Here is a 20,042-nt window from a genome sequence, read left to right as displayed (position 1 = left end):
AACTCTTCACCCCCCCTCCCCCCCAACTCTTCACCCCCCCCTCCCCCCCAACTCTTCACCCCCCCCCTCCCCCCAACTCTTCACCCCCCCTCCCCCCAACTCTTCACCCCCCCTCCCGCTGCTGCCCCACCAGAGCTCAGTCAAACTCCAAACTCTTCCCCCCCACCGACTGAGCTTAGTCAAGCCCCCAACTCTCTTTCTCTATCTCCCCACCCACACCCCCCAGTCAAACCTCCAACTCGCCCTGCCACCTGAGCTCAGTCAAACCCCCATCCCCCCCCCACCCCAAAACAACTGTGCTCAGTTAAACCCAACCCCCGCCCCCCCTCCAACTGAGCTTAGTCAAACCCCCAATTCTCTTTCGCTCTCTGTTCTCCCCCATGCCCGCTCAGTCAAACCTCCAACTCACCCTGCCACCTGAGCTGTCAAAACCACCCCCCCAAACAACTGTGCTCAGTTAAACCCAACTCCTGCCCCCCCGCAACTGAGCTTAGTCAAACCCCCAACTCTCTTTTGCTCTCTCTTCTCCCCCATGCCTGCCCAGTCAAACCTCCAACTCACCCTGCCACCTGAGCTCAGTCTAAACCACCTCCCCCCTAAACAACTGAGCTCAGTCAAATCCTGACGCCTTGTCAACCCCCAAACTGCCAACCTCCAACTGAGCTCAGTCAACCCCCCCACCGAACTGAGCTCAGTCAACCGCTCCCCCCCCTTCCCCCCTGCTGTGTCACTTCCCTATCCTGCTTGTAGCTGCTACTACCAATAGATCTGCTGTCATGGTATGTCACATTCGACTTTGACTTTCCATGACTAACTACGGGGCCGATACTGTGTGACTCTTCATAGGTGATTGGCTGCATCGTTTCACTAAGTGTCATGACTGTGTCCTGGATGTGTCACACATCTTGCTGGTCTCTGCCTTACATACTTAAGAACATACATAAGAATTAGGAGCAGGAGGAGGTCATTTGGCCACTTGAGTCTGCTATGCCATTTGATAAGATCATGGCTGATCTGAATGTGGGCTCAACTCCACTTTCCAGTCTTCCTCCTCCCCCGCCCTTGACACCCTCTCTTGTCAATCAAGAATCTATCTACCTCAGCCTAGAATACATTCAATAACCCTTCCACTGCTCTCTTAGGAAGTGAATTGCAAAGGCTAACAACCCTCTGAGAGAAGAAATTTCTCCTTATTTCTGTCCTAAATGGGAGAGCTCTTATTTTTATATAAAATGTCTTGTAAGCCATTGTCCTACTCTTCCCCCCCCCCCCCCCCAAACCCCCAGCCGCTTCAATCTTGCACCGGCCACTGAGTCGAGATCCTGGTATATGGCCACTGGTTACACAATCAGCTACTTGGAGTCGTAAGTGAGGTTGGAGAGTTGTGGGACACTCGTTTCCCCTACCCACACTCCTTTTGATGTGGGTGTATAGCTTGATAGTGGGTCAAGAATGCTAGCCCTTTCAAACATCTCCCATATACGCCATTATTTCATTTATATTGGTAAAAGTACCTTGTATTTATTTCACCTTCTCTCAAATCCATCAACCATTTCTAGATTAACTTTTAAATGAACTTGTATTCAAATGCATCTTACACAATTTGAACTTCCCGTTCAGGCATTCTTATCAACTGTTGTAAGATTGTTCTGTGGTTTAATTATATATTGTACTGCTGATGCTGGAAACCTGAAATGAAAGCAGAAAATGTTAGATTTATTCAGGCCAGGCAGCATCTGCGGAGTGAGGGAGATGGCTATCCTGACAGGCTTTCTGTTTTTATTATTTTTAACTATAATTGCAGTTCCATTTAACCTCAGTACGCTTTGGCAGTCACATTTGTAACCAGACTATATCTGTTGCCCAGCAGAATTAAAATGTTGGATGATTTTATTCCAATACTTGGATTTATTTCACTGTAAATGTGTTGTATTTTATTTCGTAACTACTACAATGAATTTAATATGTAAAGAGCAGAAATAAACGGAAAGAGTAGTGTCATTTTCTGTTTCACAAAGTGGAACCTCTGGTCTTATGATTTAGTGAGCTGTCTTTCTGGTTGTAATGCCATAGCCTTAATATGGAAAGATCTATGGCTTTCTCCTTTCTTGGAAATGAGTGACGCCATGTGCCACTATTTAGTAGGAACAGAATCTGGCAAGTTTCTCTACAGAATTTCTCTGGGCGCCACCTATTGATCACTGGAAATAAATCAAGGAAGTATGAAAACACTAGTACTTGCAGAAAAAAAATCCATTTTTGTTTCTTTTTTTTTACAGAGGACGAATCCAATGGTGCCTATTAGGCAGTTATAGAAGCCTGGGGCTTTAGTAATTTTAGGCATTAATCATTGTGTGTATGCGATGGGGTTGGGTTGGGGTCAGGGGGTGGAGGTGGGAGTGGTGGTTATGTTTTCACAATCTAAAACTACCTTGAGAATAAGTTTGTCGTTACTCTTAAAATACTGAACAGTCCACAAAATATAGCTCCGATCTCTGCGAGATACTCTGATTTGACTCCTGTTTTTGAAGTTGACACTTTAAAAAAAATTGTGGCTATTGACCAAGTGAGTGAACAGCCCTTATTTTAGCTTTCTGTTTCAATTTGTAGTTGCATTTTTGTTTTACAGATTCTGGAACGTTCTGTCTTAGTGACTAAAACAGCTTTAAATGATTGCATTAGAATAGGTGCATGTTAGGCTTGCTCCAGTGGTAGCTCTGTTGCCTCTGAGTCAGAAAGTAGTGGGATGACCTCCGTTCTAAGAGACTTGAATGCTGAACCTAGGCTGACAATCCAGCAGAGTACTGCACTATTACAGGTGCCATCTGTTGGATGAGTTGTGAAACCGAGACCCTGTCTGCCCTCTTGGGTAGATATGAAAATGGCAACATTCAAAAAAAGCTGTGGTTTCTTCTGGTGTGCTGACCAATATTTACCATCAGCTAATATCACAAAAACAGATTGTTTGGTCATTACTGTGTAAGACCTTACTGTAATTTCCTATATTTTCAAAAACACAAGTCGCTTGGAAAGTCCTTTTCTTTCTATTGTAGGTAGTGCTTGTGAAATGTTCATGGGAAGTCTCGGGAGAGCTCAAATACTAGTCTCTAGAAAGTGCCAGCTCAAAACATGTGACCAGTTACCCTGTTTGTCTTTGGTTAATTCTGCTTTGTTCCTGAGAGTATTGCACTACGTTTCATTGAATGCCTATTTGTTCCATCTTGCCCTTGCAAATATGGACTACCATTCATTTTTCCTTTTGAAAATAACATTAAATTCAGTGACTTAGTGTTTCTTTCCATTTGCCTTTAGTTTCTGCTGTAATAGTGATAATTTTAAGGGGAATCTAGGTAAGTACATGAGGGAGAAGGGAATAGAAAGGTATACAGAGAGTGTTCAGTGGAATGGGGAATAAACACTGGTACTGACTGGTTGGGTCTAATGGCATCTTTCTGAGCAGTAAATTCTAGGTAACTTCAGGATGACTTGAGACAGAAATTTGGTGTGCAAATACATTTTGTCATTCTACACAAAACCAGTACCCTTTCCTTCCCAGAAAACTAATAACTGATACCGAATCATGAGCCCTTTTAATTTTGTGTGAAAAGATGTTTTGAGTTTTTAAATTTTTTAACCATGCATAAACAATGTGTGGAGAGTATTGCAGTGGTAGTGATCTTAGTGTGAAAGAACTCTTAATTGGAAAAAGCTGCAGATGTGACCTTTCCCCAAGTGAATTTAACCTAATAACAGACTGTTGCAATATCCATGTCATACTTGTTCGTGTTTGGTGGAAAAAAGGTGAGAAGTTTTTTTTTAAGTTGTATAATGTAGTTGAGCTTTTCTGCTCGTAATCCAAATACTAGTTTCCATGGCAATCAGGCTTCAGTATCCATTCTGTTATTGGCACTTCTTTGTTCGAGTGATATCTGTTTGTGGAGGGTTATTCTGCACTTGTGATTTGAATAATTACACTGCTTTTAGCATTGCAGCTCGTGACTGGAACAGGGATCATTGTTTTCTCTTGCAGAATAACATTCACGGTGTGAAAATAGCATGGATGTGTATAATAGCAATGGCATAAGGTGTGACTAAATAAGTGTGCTGTGGTTGCAATTTATATAAATTTGATTAGGACTACATTTGCCCTGCATTTTGATTCAAGTAAACTATAAATTTGAGCTGTGTGAATTTATTTCTACTGCTTGCAGTGCAGTGGGATTAGCATCTTTCGCTTCAGAGCCTTGATTTGAATGCAACCCAGATTGAATTGTCTGCTCACCTTCTGCTCCATGTCAGCTCCAGTATTTCACATGAAACAAGTTTGGACCGAACCCAGCTCCCAGTGAGCCTGAATTTTTTTTTTTATTTATTCATGGAATGTGGTCATTGTTGGCAAGGCCAGCATTTATTGTTCATCCCAAATTGCCCTTAAAAAGGTAGTGGTGCACTGCCACTTTGAACTGCTGCAGTCCATGTGATGTAGCTACACCTACAATGCTGTTAGGTCAAAATGCTGGAGCTCTCTCCCTAACGATGAAGGGACAGTGATATATTTCTAAGTCAGGATGGTTTGTGATGTGGACGGGAACTTGCAGGTGGTGGTGCTCCTATGTGCCTGCTGCCCTTGTTTTTTAACGAGGTAGATCTCAGGGATTTGGAAGGTGCTGTTGAAGAAACCCTGGTGAGTTGGTGCAGTGCATCTTGCATGTAGATGCTACACACTTGTACATCGGTAGTAGAGGGAGTGGATATTTAAGCTGGTTGATGGGATGTCACTCAACTGGGCTGCTTTCTGCTGGATGGTTCTTCCCAGTTTCTCTGTCTCTGTTGCACATGCTCTGATGATGCTACCTTCCAAAGCAGCGCTTCTGAATTGTCTTACTTTTTCCTCAACGAGGATTTCTGTGCCCCCCCCACCACTGCTAACTTTGGTTGACAGACCCTCAACCATGTTCGACCTATTTCCTGCACTTCTACCCCCCACCCATTTCCCTCCTTCCGAGAACCATGGCCTGCCCTCACTTCCCACCTCACCAGTCTCTGCATTCAAAGGATTATCTTCCGCCATTTCCACCAACTCCAGTATGATGCCACCACCAAACACACCTTCCCCTTCACTGTCAACATTCCGAATAGACTGTTCCCTCTGCACACCTTGGTCCGCTCTATCACCCCCAACAACTCATCCTATTCCCATGGCACCTTCCCATGCAATTGCAGGAGTTGTAACTCCTGCCCCTTTACCTCCTGCCTCTTCACTGTCCGAGGCCCCAAGCACTCCCTTCCAGGTGAAGCAGTGATTTACTTGTACTTCTTTCAATTTAGCCTACTGTATTTGCTGCTCACAATGCGGTGTCCTCTACATTAGGGTAACCAAACGCAGACTGAGTGACTGCTTTGCACAACACTTCCACTCAGTCCGCAAGCGTGACCCCAACCTTCCATTCGCTTGCATTTCAATTCAACACCTTGCTCTCATGCTAATATTTCTGACCTTGGCCTGCTGCAATGATCCATTGAACCCCAACACAAGATCATCTTGAGGAACAGTGCTTCATCTTCTGTTTAGGCACTTTCGAGCTTTCTGGACTCAACATTGAGTTCAACAACTTCAGACCATGACCTCTGTGCTCCATTTATTTTTTTTTCCTTGATGCCAGCCTGTATCTTCTCATGTTTTGCTTTCAGACAGCACTGACCTTTATTCTGGCATTAACACCTAATCTGGAGCAATGCTTTGTTCCTTTACTACAACCATTACCACTCTCTTTGCCTCTTGTTCCGTGAAAGCTTTGTCATTTAATCTTTCCTGCCCTCTAACCTGTCCTTGACTTTCCCTTTTACTCCAGTTGACCCTTCCCCCTATTTTTAACAGCATAATCCCATCATATTCCTACCTCTTTTCCATTCTGAGGAAGAGTCAAATTGGATTTGAAATGTTAACGATATTTCTGTGTCCACAGATGCTGCCAGACCTGCTGAGTTTTTTCCAGCATTTTCTGTTTTTATTTCAGATCTCCAGCATCTGCAGTATTTTGATTTTATTGTCCTGGATGCAGCTGAGCTTCTTGAGTGTTTTTGGAGTTGCACTCATCCAGACAAGTGGAGAGTATTCCATCACACTCCTGACTTGTGCCTTGTAGATGATGAACAGGCTTTGGGGCACCAGGAGGAGTGTCATTTGTCACAGAATTCCCAGCCTCTGATCTGTTCTTGTTGTCACAGCATTTTTATATCCGTTCCAGCTCGGTTCCTGGTCATTGGTAACCCTTGGAATGTTGATAGTGTGGAATTCAGTGATGGTAATAATATTGAATGTCATGGGGAGATGGCTAGATTCTCTCTCATTTGAGATGATCATTGCCTGGTACTTGTGGCATGAAGGTTACTTCCTATATTGTCAGCTTAGGCCTGAACGTTGTCCAGGTCTTGCTGCATGCAAACATGTACAGCTTCATTATCACAGGAGTTACGAATGATATTGAACACTCTGCAATCATCAGCAAATAATCCCATTTCTGACCTTATGAAGGGAGGAAGGTCATTGATGAAGCAGCTGAAGATGGTTGGGCCTAGGACACCACCCTGAGGAACTCCTCCTTGTGTTCTTGTGCATTCTCATACAGTGTCCTGGGGCTAAGAGGAGTGGTGTCCAACAACCATATTTCTTTGTAATAGGTATGACTCCAACCAGTGCAGAATTTTTGCCCTGATTCCCATTGACTTCCATTTTACTAGGGCTCAATGATTTCATAATTAGCCAAATGCTGACTCGATGTCAAAGGAAGTCATTCTCCCCTCACCGAGTTCCTCAGGGTAGTGTCCTAGGCCCAACCATCTTTAGCTACTTCATCAATGACCTTCCTTCCATCATAAGGTCAGAAGTGGGAATGTTCACTGATGATTGCACAATGTTCAGCATCATTTGCGACTCCTCAGATACTGAAGCAGTCCATGTCCAAATGCAGCAAGACCTGGACGATATCCAGGCTTGGGTGCCAAGTGGCAAGTAACATTCGTGCCACACAACTGTCAGGCAATGACCATCTCAAACAAGAGAGAATCCAACCATTACCCCTTTATTTTCAACAGCATTACCATCACTGAATTCCCCACTATCAACATCCAGGAGCTTACCATTGACTGAATCTGAACTGGACCAGCCATTTAAATATCGTGGCTACAAGAGCAGGCCAGAGGCTAGGAATCCTGTGTTAAGAAACTCACCTCCTGACTCCCCAAAACCTGTCCACCATCTACAAGAACACTTGCCTGGATGAGTGCAGCTCCCACAACATTGAAGAAGCTGGATACCTTCCATGATAAAGCAGTCCGCTTGATTGGCACCACATCCACAGACGTTCACTCCCTCCACCACCGAAGCACAGTAGCAGCAATGTGTACCATCTACAAGATCTACAAATACTGCAGGAATTCACCAAGGCTCTTTAGACCGCACTTTCCAAACAAACGACTGCTACCGCCTAGGAAGACAAGGGCAGCAGATAAGTGGGAACACCACCACCTGGAAGTTCCCCTCCAAGTCACTCACCATCCTGACTTGGAAATATATTGCCGTTTCTTCACTGTTGCTGGGTCAGAGACCTGGAGCTCCCTTCTTAACAGCACTGTGGATGTACCTACACCACATGGATTGCAACAGTTCAAGAAGGCAGCTCACTGCCACCTTCTCAAGGGCAACTAGGGATGGGCAATAAATGCTGGCCTGGCCAGCAAAGCCCACATCCCGTGAATGAATCAAAAAAAAACCTCACCTAGAGAATTCAGCTCTTTGTCCATGATTAAACCAAAGCTGTAATGAGGTCAGGGACCAAGTGGTCCGGGGGATCTCAAACTGAGCATTAGTGAGCAGGTTATTGCTGAGCAAGTCTGTTTAATAGCACTGTTGATGACTTTAATCATTTTGCTGATTATCAAGAGTAGATTGATAGAACAGTAGCTGGCTGGATTGGATTTATCCTGCTTTTTGTGAACAGGGCATACCTGGGCAATTTCCCACCTTGTCGGGTAGATGCTAGTGTTGTAGCTGTACTGGTGCTAGTCTGTTGTCTGGTCTCGCCAGAAGCAATAAGGATGATGTTAGGGGCACACTGGCACAGTACAGGTACTCTTGAGATAGGGGTTAACATTCATTGCTATGGCAGCATCAAGAGGGCTTTATTGTGCATCCATTCAGCATGTATAACATCTAAGTTAAAATTATTCTGTTCAGGCCACTGTGTGCCAAAAGATTGAAAATCTATTCTTCATGTCAAGCATTGTGATTTGGTTGGTGAGTATATTCTCGTTTATCTTTCAAAACTTGGGTAATTTATGAGTATTTGTATGGTTTTATTGATAGTAAGGTTTTCTAATGGTAGCAAAGCTTATTAGGAGCAGGAGGGTTAAGGTTTCTAGTTTCCAGTTTATAATAAATAGCCTGTAAAGTAAAGTTAAAGCATGGTAGGGCAGCTTGGCCACACGGAATGCCACCCTGTAACATATGGATGCTTCCTGTAGCCTAGACAACTACGTACAGGAAGTCTCGCCAGCTGCAGGAACTTGATTCGGGTTTCGAAACTCGAGCAACAGCTGGAGTCACTGTGGAGCATCCACGACACTGAGAACTATGTGGATAGCATGTTTCAGAAGGTGGTCACGTCGCAGATTAAGAGAGTACAAGCAGAAGGGGAATGGGTGACCACCGGAGTGTTGAGGAGGACCAGGCAGGTAGTGCAGGAATCCCTTGAGTCCATCTCACTCACTAGCTTCTTATCCTTTTTGGATACTGCTGAGGGGGTTGGTTTACCTCAGGAGTCCAGCCAGAGCCAAGTCCTTGGCACCACAGGTGGCTCAACTGTATAGGAGGGGAGGAAGAAGAAGGGGATTCAGTAGTTCGGGGAACAAACAGACATTTCTGTGGCTATAGACATGACTCCAGAATGATTTGTTGCCTCCCTGCTACCAGGGTCAAGAATGTCACTGAGCAGCTGCAGGACATTCTTATGGGGGAAGATGAATAGCCAGAGGTTGTGGTCCACATTGGCACCAATGACAGGGGAAGAAAGAGAGATGAGGTCCTGAAAGCAGATCTTAGAGATCTAGGAAAGTGTTTAAAAAGCAGGACTTCAAAGTCCGTAATCTCAGGATTACTTGCAGTGCCATGTGCTATGGAAATAGAAAGGTAGAGCAAATGAACACATGGCTGGAGACATGGTGTAGAAGGGAGGGCTTTAGATTTCTGAGGCATTGGGACCAGTTCTGACATAGGTGGGACATGTGGTAGAGAGAACCAGGGAGAGAATTCAGATAGGAGTGAAACAAAGCTGGAAATGGTAGGAAGAGAAGCGTTAAGTAAAAATGGAAAGCAATGAAAATGAAGACCAGCATCAAATAAGGTCAAAATACAGAAAAATGTTAAAAAGGCAAAATTAAAGACGCACTATCTGAATGCATGCAGCATTCACAACAAAATAGATGAATTGATGGCAAAAATAGAAGTAAATAGGTATGATGTAATTGCTGTTATGGAGATGTGGCTCCAGGTGACCAAGGCTGGGAATTGAATATTGCAGGGTATTCAACATTTGGGAAGGATAGGCAAAATAGAGAGGGGTAGTGCTATTAATAAGGGATGAAATCAGTACTTTAGTTAGAAAGGATCTTAGATCGGAAGATCAAGATGTGGAATCAGTTTGGGTGGAACTAAGAACAAGCAAGGGCAGCAAACATTGACAATTATTTATAGGCCACAGATCACTAGTGGCAGTGTAGGGCATGGTGTAGGTAAGGAAATTAGAGGTGTATGTAACAAGGGCAATACAGTAATCAAGGGGGACTTAAATCTGCGTATAGATTGGGTAAACCAAATTAACACTCATACCGTGGAGGATGAATTGTTGGACAATATACAAGATGGTGTTTTAGAACAGATGTTGAGGAACCAACTAGAGAACGGGCTATTTCAAATCTAGTATTGTGCAATGAGAAAGGACCAATTAATAATCTTGTTGTAAAAGAACCTTTAGGGAAAAGTGACTGTAATATGATAGAATTTTGCTTTAAATTTGAAAGTGAAGTAGTTCAATCTGAAGACCGGGTCTTGCATCTAAACAAAGGAAACTACTAAGGTATGAGGGGCAAATTGGCTGTAGCAAATTGGGAAATTATATTCAAATTTATGGTGGTAGACAGGCAATGGCTAGTATTTAAAGAATTAATACATGGTTTACAATGAATTTACGTTCCTTTCAGGCACAAAAACCCAATTGGGAAAAGTAGTCCAACTGTGGTTAACAGGAAATTAAAGATTGTATTAGATCAAAGGAAATAAAGTTGCCAAAAAAGTAGTAAGCCTGATGATTGAAAACTTTTTAGAATTCAGCAAAGAAGGATCAAAAAACTGAAGAAGGGAAAATAGAAATTAAAAACACAAAACCAGACTGTCAAATCTTCTATAGGTATGTAAAAAGGAAAAGACTAGCAAAGACAAATGTGGGTCCATTACAGGCAGAGAAAGGAGAATTTAAAATGGGGAATAAGGAAATTGCAGAGAAACTTAACAAATGTCTGTCGTTTTGGAAGAAGATACCAAAAAAAAACCCAGAATCACTCGAGAACCAAGGGACTAGCCGGAATGAGGAACTGAAAGAAATTCGTATTAGTTTAAAAAGTAGTACTGGAGAAATTAATGGGAGTGAAAGTTGATAAATTCCCTGGGCCTGATGGTCCACATCCCAGAGTGTTGAAAGATTGGTAAGGCTGTAGAGATAGTGGGCGCCTTGTTTGAAGATGTGTGATCTTCAAAAATTCTATGGTTTCTGGAATGGCTCCTGTAGATTGGAAGGTAGCAAAGGTAACCCCACTATTTAAGAAAGGAGAGAGAGAGAAAACAGGGAACTACAGACCTGTTAGCCTGACATCAGTAGTAGGAATAATGCCAAAAATTATTATAAAGGATGTGATAACTGAACACTTAGAAAATAATGTTAGAATTGGGCAGATTCAACATGGGTTTATGAAAAGGAAATCACGTTTCACAAACCAGTTGGAGTTTTTTGAGGATGTAAGGGGAGGTAGTGTGGTGGTAATATCACTGGACTAGTAATGTAGAGGCTCGGACTAATGCTCTTGGGACACCGGTTTAAATCTCACCAATGCATCTGATGGAATTTAAATTCATTGAATAAATCTGGAATTAAAAGTTAGTCTAATGGTAACCACGAAACTATCAGCGATTGTTGTAAAAACCCATCTGGTTCATGTCCTTTAGGGAAGGAGATCTGCCATCCTTATCTGGTCTGGCCTACGAGTGACTCCAGGCCCACAGCAATGCAGTTGACTCTTATGTATGCCCTCTGAAATGGCCACGCAAGTCTCTCATTGGTATCAAACTACCTCAAAGTCTAAAAAACTGGACAGACCACCTGGCCTTGACCTAGACAGCAAAAATGACAACAGCAAGCCCAGCCCAGTCATTGCCTGGGGGCTTCTGCCAAAATTGGGAGAGCTGTCCCACCAATTAGCCAAGCAACAGCCTGGCAGTCATACTCATGGAACCATACCTCACGTACAATGTCCCAGACGCGACCATCATCATCCTTGTGTATAGTATACGTGCGGGGGGGTGGGGGGAGTCCTCAACATTGATTCCGGACCCCATGAAGCCTCATGATATCAGATCAAACATGGGCAATAAATATCTTGCTGATCACCACCTATTGTGCCCCCTGACTGATGAGTCAGTAGTCTTCCATGTTGAAAACAAATTGGAAGAAGCACTGAGGGTGGCAAGGGCACAGAATGTACTTTGTATGTGGGACTTCAAGGTCCACCGCTAAGAGTGGCTTGGTAGCAGTACCACAGACCGAGCTGGCTGAATCCTAAAGGACATAGCTGCTAGAGTGGACCTACAGCAGGTGGTGAGGGAACCAACAAGGAGTAAAACCTACTTGACCTCATCCTCACCAATCCACCTGTCACAGATGCATCTGTTCATGATAGTATTGTAAGAGTGACTACTATACAATCCTTGTGAAGATGAAGACCTGCCTTTGCATCGAAGATATCCTCCATCGTGTTGTGTGGCACTACCACCATGCAAGATGGGATGGATTTTGAACAGATCTAGCAATTCAAAACTGGGCATCCATGAAGCACTGTGGGCCATCAGCAGCAAAGAACTACAATCTGTAATCTAATGGCCTGGCATATCCTCTATTCTACCATTACTATCAAGCCAGTGGTCAACCCAGGTTCTATGAAGAGTGTAGGAGAGCATGCCTGGAGCAGCACCAGACGTACCTAAAAATGAGGTGCCAACCTTGAGAAGCTACAACACAAGACCACTTGCATGCAAAACAGCGGAAGCAGCATGTGATAGACAAAGCCAAGCATCACCACAAATCAAGTCTTTGTAGTCCTGCCACATCCAGTCATGAATGGTGGCAAACAGTTAACTAATTTAAAGGAGGAGGAGGCTCCATAAATATCTTAATGGTGGGGGAGCCCAGCACACTTTTTTATTATTCATTCATGGGATGTGGGCATTTCTGGCTAGGTCAGCATTTATTGCCCATTCCTAACTGCCCTTGTTCAGAGGGCATTTAAGAGTCAACCACATTGCTTTGGGTCTGGAGTCACATGTAGGTCAGACCAGGTAAGGATGGCAGCTTGCGTTTTTACGACAATCTGCAATGGTTTCATGGTCACCATTAAACTTAATTCCAGATTTTTTTGAATTCAGATTTCACCATCTGCCACGGTGGGATTCAAACCCGGGTCCCCAGAGCATTACTCTCGGTCTCTGGAATACTAGTCCAGTCACAATACCACTGTGCTACTGCCTCCATCAGTGCAAAAGACCAGGCTGAAGCATTTGCAGTCATCTTCAGCCAGAATTGTGGGGTGGATGATCCATTTCTGCCTCCTCCTGAGACCCCCAGCATTACAGATGCCAGCCTTCAGCCAATTCGATTCACTCCATATATCAAGAATCAGCAGAAAGCACTGGATACTGCATATGTCCCTGACAACATTCCAGCAGTAGCACTGAAGATTTGTGTTCCAGGACTAGCCATGCCCCTATCCAAGCTATTCTAGTACAGCTACAACACTGGCATCTACCTGGCAATATGGAAAATTGCCCATGTATGTCCTGTCCACAAAAAGCAGGACAAATCGAACCTGGCCAATTACAACCCCATCAGCCTACTCTCGATCGTCAGTAAACTGACGTAAGATGGTGTTGACAGTGCTATCAAGTGGTGCTTACTCAGCAATAACCTGTTCACTGACGCTCAGTTTGGGTTCCGCCAAGGTCACTGCTCCTGGCTTCAAAGCAGCCTTGGTCTAAACATGGACCAAAGAGTTGAACTCCTGAGGTGAGGTGACTGGCCTTGATATTGAGGTAGCCTTTGACTGAGTGTGGCATCAAGGAGCCCTAGAGTGTGGCATCAAGGAGCCCTAGCAAAACTGAACTCAATGGGAATCGGGGGCAAAACTCTCCATGCGTTTGAGTCATACCTAGCACAAAGGAAGATGGTTGTGGTTGTTGAAGGCCAGTCATCTCAACTCCAGACAATGCTGGATGGTTTCCTCAGGCTAGCGTCCTAGGCCCAACCATCTTCAGCTGTTTCAACAACGACCTTCCCTCCATTATAAGGTCAGAAGTGGGGATGTTTATGGATGATTGCACAATGTTCACCATTTGCGGCTCCTCGGTTACTGAAGCAGCTTGTTTCCATACGCAGCAAGACCTGGACAATATTCAGGCTTGGGCTGATAAGTGGCAAGTAACGTTTGTGCCCCTCAAGTGCCAGGCAATGACCATCTTTAACAAGAGAGACACTAACCATCACCCCTTGACATTCAATGTCATTGCCATCGCTGCATCCCCCACCAGAAACTGATCAAGAGCAGCCGTATAAATACTGGCTTCAAGAGCAGGTCAGAGGCTGTGAATTCTGCAGCAAGTAACTCACCACCTGACTCCACAAAGCTTGTCCACCATCTACAAAGGTTTCAAGTCAAGAGTGTGATAGTATGCTCTGCACTTGCATGGGTGAGTGCAGCTTCAACAATGCTCCAGAAGCTTGACACCATCCAGGGCAAAGCAGCCCACTTGAATGGTACCCTATCCACCACTTTAAACATTCACTCCCTCCACCACTGACACACAGTGGCAGCAGTGTGTACTATATACAAGATGCACTGCAGCAACTCACCAAGGCTCCTTTGACAGCATCTTCCAGATCTTTGACCTCCAACATCTAGAAGGACAAGGGCAGCTTATGCATGGGAGCACCACCACCTGTAAGTTCCCCTCCAAGCGACAAACCATCCTGACTTGAAACTATATCAAGGAAAAGGTAGGGCCTATCAAAGATGTACGTGATAACTTGTGGGTTGATGCAGAAGATGTGGGCAGGGTTTTCAATGAGTAATTTACCTTTGTCTTCACTAAGAGGAGATATGATGCAGGCATTCTAGTTAAAGAGGCGGAGTGTGAAATATTAGATACATTAAGCACAGTGAGAGAGGAAGTACTGGAGAGACTGGCATCCATGAAGGTGAATAAATCACCAGGGCCAGATGGATTGTATCCCAGGCTGTTGAAGAGAAGTCAGGGAGGAAAAGTGGATTCTCTGAGGATCATTTTCCAATCCTAACTAAATACAGGTGAGGTTCCAGAGGATTGGAGGTCTGCAAATGTTGTACCATTATTTTAAAAGGATACAAGGGATAGGACAGAAAATTATAGACCGGTCAGTCTGACTTCAGTGGTGGGTAATTTATTGGAAACAATTCAGAGGCGGGATAAACTGTCACTTGGAAAGGCACAGATTGATCAGGGATAGTCAGCATGGTTTTGTTCAGGGAAGATGGTGTCTTACTAACTTAATAGAATTTTTTGAGGAAGTAACAAGGAGGATTGATGAGGGTAGTGCAGTGGATGTTGCCTACATGGATTTTTGTAAGGCATTTGACAAGGTCCCACCTGACCGACTGGTCAGGAAAGTGAGATCTCATGGGATACAGAGGAAGGTGGCAGATTGGATCCAAAATCGGCTCAGTGGCTGGAAACAACAGGGCTCAGTGTTGGTGCCCTTACTGAGTGTTGTATATACTAATGATTTGGACATAAATGTGAGAGGCATGATTGGGAAATTTGCAGATGACAGAAAGATTGGCCACGTAATTGATAGTGAAGAGAATAGCTGTCAGCTCCAGAATGATACCACTGGCTTGATTGAGTGTGCAGAGAAGTGGCAAATGGGATTCAATCTGGAAAAGTGTGAGATAATGCATTTGGGGAGGGCAAACAAAGCAAAGGAATACTCAATAAACTGGAAATTATCGAGAGGGGTAGAGGAAGTGAGAGACCTCGGAGTGCACGTCCACAGGTCCCTGAAGGTGGCAGGACAGGTAGATAAGGTGGTGCTTGCACTTGAACAGGAGAGAGAGAGCACATCCTGAGTGGGGCACAGCCAGAGTGGGTATTCGGAATTTGCTGCAAAGCGGGAATTTGGTACATAGGGGACGAGGTGCTCTTTGCATTTTTTCCTTGCTATCCAACTTCTTAAATCTTCAGAGCGTGCTGCAGCAGGAGAGGCTACAAGGGAAAGGAATCACTGGTAAGTAGTGGGTAAGGTATTGACTACTTTAATCGCTTATAGTTTAAGGTGTTTTTGTGCTTTACAGTTTGTATATTCTACAGTAACGAGGATCAGGAAAGAAGGGTCCTAGAGTAATTGACTTAAAAGGTTTAATTTAAAGGGATAAGTCATGGCAGACTCTCTCAAGGCTGTGGTGTGCTCCATGTGGGAAGCCGGGGACATTTCCAGTGCCCGGGACCAGCATGTGTGCAGGAAGTGTGTCCAGCTGCAGCTCCTGGAAGCTCGGGTTTCAGAGCTGGAACGGTGGCTGGGGACACTGTGGAGCATCTGCAAGTCTGAGAGCATCATGGATAGCACGTTTAGACAGGTGGTCACACCGTAGATGAAGAGACTTGAGGAAGGAAGGGAATGGGTGACCACCAGGCAGCCCAAGAGCAGCAGGCAGGTAGTTCAGGAGTCCCCTTGGGTCCCACTCGTAAATCGGTATTCCGTTTTGGAGGATGGGGGCGTTGGTTCCTCCAGGGATTGCGAAAAGAGCCAAGCTTCTAGCACCACAAGCAGCCTGTCTGTACAGGAGGGGAGGAAGAGCAATAGTAATAGGGAATTCTATAGTCAGGGGAACAGATAGGTGCTACTGTGGCTGTCATCGTGACCCCAGGATGGTATGTTGCCTCTCTAGTGCCAGGGTCCGGGATGTCACTGAACGGCTGCAGGGCATCCTGAAGGGGGAGGGTGATAAGGAAGAGGTCATGGTACGTGTTTGTACCAATGACATAGGTAGAAAGACGGATGAGGTCTTGCATAAAGAATTCAGGGAGTTAGGCAGTAGACTAAAAAGCAAGACCTCTCGGGTTGTAATCTCTGGATTACTCCCAGTGCCACGTGCTAGCGAGCTCAGAAATAGGAGAATAGCGCAGATGAATGCGTGGATTAAGAGTTGGTGCAGGAGGGAGGGTTTTAGATTCCTGGATCACTGGGACCATTTCTGGGGAAGGTGGGACCTGTACAAGTGAGACGGTCTACATCCGAACCAGAGCGGGACTTCCGGGCAGATTTGCTGGTGCTGTTGGGAGGAGTTTAAACTAATTCGGCAGAGGGAGGGGACACAGAATGCTAAAAGAATAGGGACACATCATATTATAGCAAAACAATCAATTCAGAGGGAGTACAGCTGCAATAAGCTTCAAGGGAGTAAGACAAGGCTGGATGGCCTCTACTTTAATGCCAGGAGTATTACAGGTAAAATGGATGAGTTAAGGGTGAGGATTGACGTGTGGAATTGCGAACTAGTAGCCATCACTGAGATGTGGTTGAGAGAAGGGCAGGATTGGCAGCTCTACATTCCGGGATATAGAATCTTCAGACGAAACAGGAGAGGGGGTAAAAGAGGAGGCGTTGCATTATTAGTTAAGGAGTCAGTTGCTGCAGTAAGGAGAGATGATATCTTGGTGGGGGTATTGAATGAAGTTTTGTGGGTAGAGCTTAGGAATAAAAAAGGGGCAACCACATTATTAGGTGTCTATTATAGATCCCCAGATAGTCAGCGGGAAATTGAGGAGCAACCGTGCATAATTTGTGGAAGTGTGTAAAATCAATAACAATAGGGTGATGCTGCCAGACCTGCTGAGTTTTTCCAGGTAATTCTGTTTTTGTTTTGGATTTCCAGCATCTGCAGTTTTTTGTTTTTATCTCTGGGTAATTATATTAGGTGTTTTCAATTTTCCCAACACTAATTAGGATAGAAATAGTGTTAAGGGCTTGGATGGAGTGGATTTCTTGAAATGTGTACAGGAGAACTTTTTAGGTCAATATGTAGAGGGTCCAACAAGGGACTGTGCAGTGCTGGACCTAATTCTGGGGAATGAAGCCGGACAGGTAGCTGAGGTGGTGGTGGGCAAGCACTTTAGCGATAGCGACCACAACATGGTACAGTTTAAGTTTGTTATGGACAAAGAAATCAACAAGTTGCAAAACAATGTTTTGGATTGGGGAGAGTGGATTTTAGTAAAATAAGGCAGGATCTGGCCAAGGTAGACTGGAAACAGTTACTTGTGGGGAAATCTACAGAGGAACAGTGGGGGGTGTTCAAAAAGGAAATAGGTAAGGTATAGGCTCAGCATGTTCCCTCTAGGGTGATAGGAAGGAGTAACAAGCCCAGAGAACCATGGATGACCAGAGATATTCAGGATACGATGAGAAGGAAAAGAGAGGCTTTTAGCAGGTACAAGGGAAGCAAATCAGCAGAGGCATTAGTGGAGTACACACAGTGCAGGGTGGAGCTTAAAGCAATTTGGAGAGCAAAGAGGGGATATGAGAAAGCTCTGGCTGGTAAAAGTTGGGAAAATCCCAAGGTATTCTCTAAGTATATCAATGGGAAGAAGATAATCAGGGAAAAAGTAGGGCCTATAAGGGACCAAGGGGTCAATCTATGGGTGGAGCCAGAGGACATTGCTAGAGTGTTGAATGAATAATTCACGTCCATCTTCACCCAAGAGAATGAGGATGAAGGTATCGAGCTCTGGGAGAGAGACTGTGAGGTTCTTAAGCAAATTGATATAGGGAGTGACGAGGTATTGGAGGTGTTGGCAGGCTTAAAAGTGGACAAATCTCCAGGTCCAGATGATTTGTGTCCCAGAATGCTGAGGGAGGCAAGGGAGGAGATCGCAGGGGCTCTGACCCGAATTTTTAATTCCTCTCTGGCCATGGGGGAGGTGCCAGAGGACTGGAGAACAGCTAATGTGGTTCCACTATTTAAGAAGGGTTGTAGAGACAAGCCAGGGAACTACAGGCCAGTGAGTCTCACATCAGTGGTAGGGAAACAATTGGAGAAAGTTCTGAAGGAGAATATTTATCTCCTCTTGGAGAGGCAAGGTTTGATCAGGGATAGTCAGCATGGCTTTGTCAGAGGGAGGTCATGCCTAACAAATTTGATTGAATTTTTTGAGGAGTTGACCAGGTGTGTAGATGAGGGTATTGCAGTTGATGTAGTTTATATGGGTTTCAGCAAAGCCTTTGACAAGGTCCCACATGGGAGACTTATAAAGAAGGCAAATGCACATGGGGTACAGGGTAATTTGATAAGGTGGATTCAAAATTGGCTTAGTTGTAGGAGACAGAGGGTAATGACAGAAGGATGCTTTAGTGACTATGCCAGTGTCCAGTGGCGACCACAGGGATTTGTGCTGGGTCCCCAATTATTTGTCATTTATATAAACAACGTGGATGACTATGTTGGGGGTAGGATTAGTAAGTTTGCGGATGACACAAAGATTGGCCGGGTGGTTAACAGTGAGGTTGAGTGTCTTGGGCTACAGGAAGATATAGATGGGATGGTCAAATGGGCAGATAAGTGGCAGATGGAATTTAACCCTGAAAAGTGTGAGGTGATACACTTTGGAAGGAGTAATTTGACAAGGAAGTATTCAATGAATGGCATGGCACTAGGAAGTTCTGAGAAACAAAGAGAGTTGGTGTGTGTCCATAGATCTCTCAAGGTGGAGGGGCATATTAGTGGGGTGGTGAAAAAGGCATAAGGGACACTTGCCTTTATCAATCGAGGCATAGATTACAAAAGTAGGGAGGTCATGTTGGAATTGTATATAACCTTGGTTAGGCCACAGCTGGAGTACTGTGTGCAGTTCTGGTCATCACATTATAGGAAGGATGTGATTGCACTGGAGGGGGTGCAGAGGAGATTCACCAGGATGTTGCCTGGGATGAAACATTTAAGTTATGAAGAGAGGTTGGATAGACTTGTGTACGTTGGAGCAGAGAAGACTGAGGGACGACCTGATTGAGGTGTACAAGATTGAGGGGCATGGACAGGATGGATAGGGAGCAACTGTTCCCCATAGTTGAAGGGTCAGTTACAAGGGGGCATAAGTTCAAGGTGAGGGGCAGGAGGTTTAGGGGGGATGTGTGGAAATTCTTTTTTACCCAGTGGGTGGTGACGGTCTGGAATGCACTGCCTGTGAGGGTGGTGGAAGCGGGTTGCCTCACATCCTTTAAAACGTACCTGGATGAGCACTTGGCGTGTCATAACATTCAAGGCTATGGGCCAAGTGCTGGTAAATGGGATTAGGTAGGCAGGTCAGGTGTTTCTCACGTGTCAGTGCAGACTCGCTGAGCCAAAGGGACTCTTCTGTTCTGTGATTCTGGTAAAGAAAGCATGTGCAATGCTTTCCTTTATTGGGTGAGGTATTGAATACAAAAGCAGGGATGTAGTGATGGAACTGTATAAATCCCTGGTTAGGCCACTGCTGGAATTTTGCGTACATTTCTGGTCATCATGTTACAGGAAGGACATAATTGCCCTGAAGAGAGTGCAGTGGAGATTTACAAGAATATTGCCAGGGCTTGAAAATTGTAGCTATGAGGAGAGATTGGATAGGCTCCGGTTGTTTTCCTTCGGACAGAGGAGGC

At 44.6% G+C, this 20,042-nt stretch overlaps 1 protein-coding gene across 2 annotated transcripts in view; it reads left to right on the top strand.

The window, feature by feature from the left end:
* The first annotated feature begins 8,239 nt into the window (after positions 1-8,239).
* The window catches only part of rnf126 (ring finger protein 126), a 58,756-nt gene continuing 46,953 nt past the window's right edge, over positions 8,240-20,042 (top strand). For both annotated transcript variants that reach the window (XM_041205091.1, XM_041205090.1), the window contains exon 1: positions 8,240-8,296. In XM_041205091.1, the coding sequence (XP_041061025.1) occupies positions 8,273-8,296 (24 nt within the window). In that variant the 5' untranslated portion in view covers positions 8,240-8,272. The remainder of the gene's footprint in view (positions 8,297-20,042) is intronic.

Source organism: Carcharodon carcharias, chromosome 14, assembly GCF_017639515.1.
Source record: "Carcharodon carcharias isolate sCarCar2 chromosome 14, sCarCar2.pri, whole genome shotgun sequence".
NCBI lineage: Eukaryota > Metazoa > Chordata > Chondrichthyes > Lamniformes > Lamnidae > Carcharodon > Carcharodon carcharias.
Note: the sequence above shows the minus strand (reverse complement) of the source record. Positions and strands in the feature narration are given on the sequence as shown.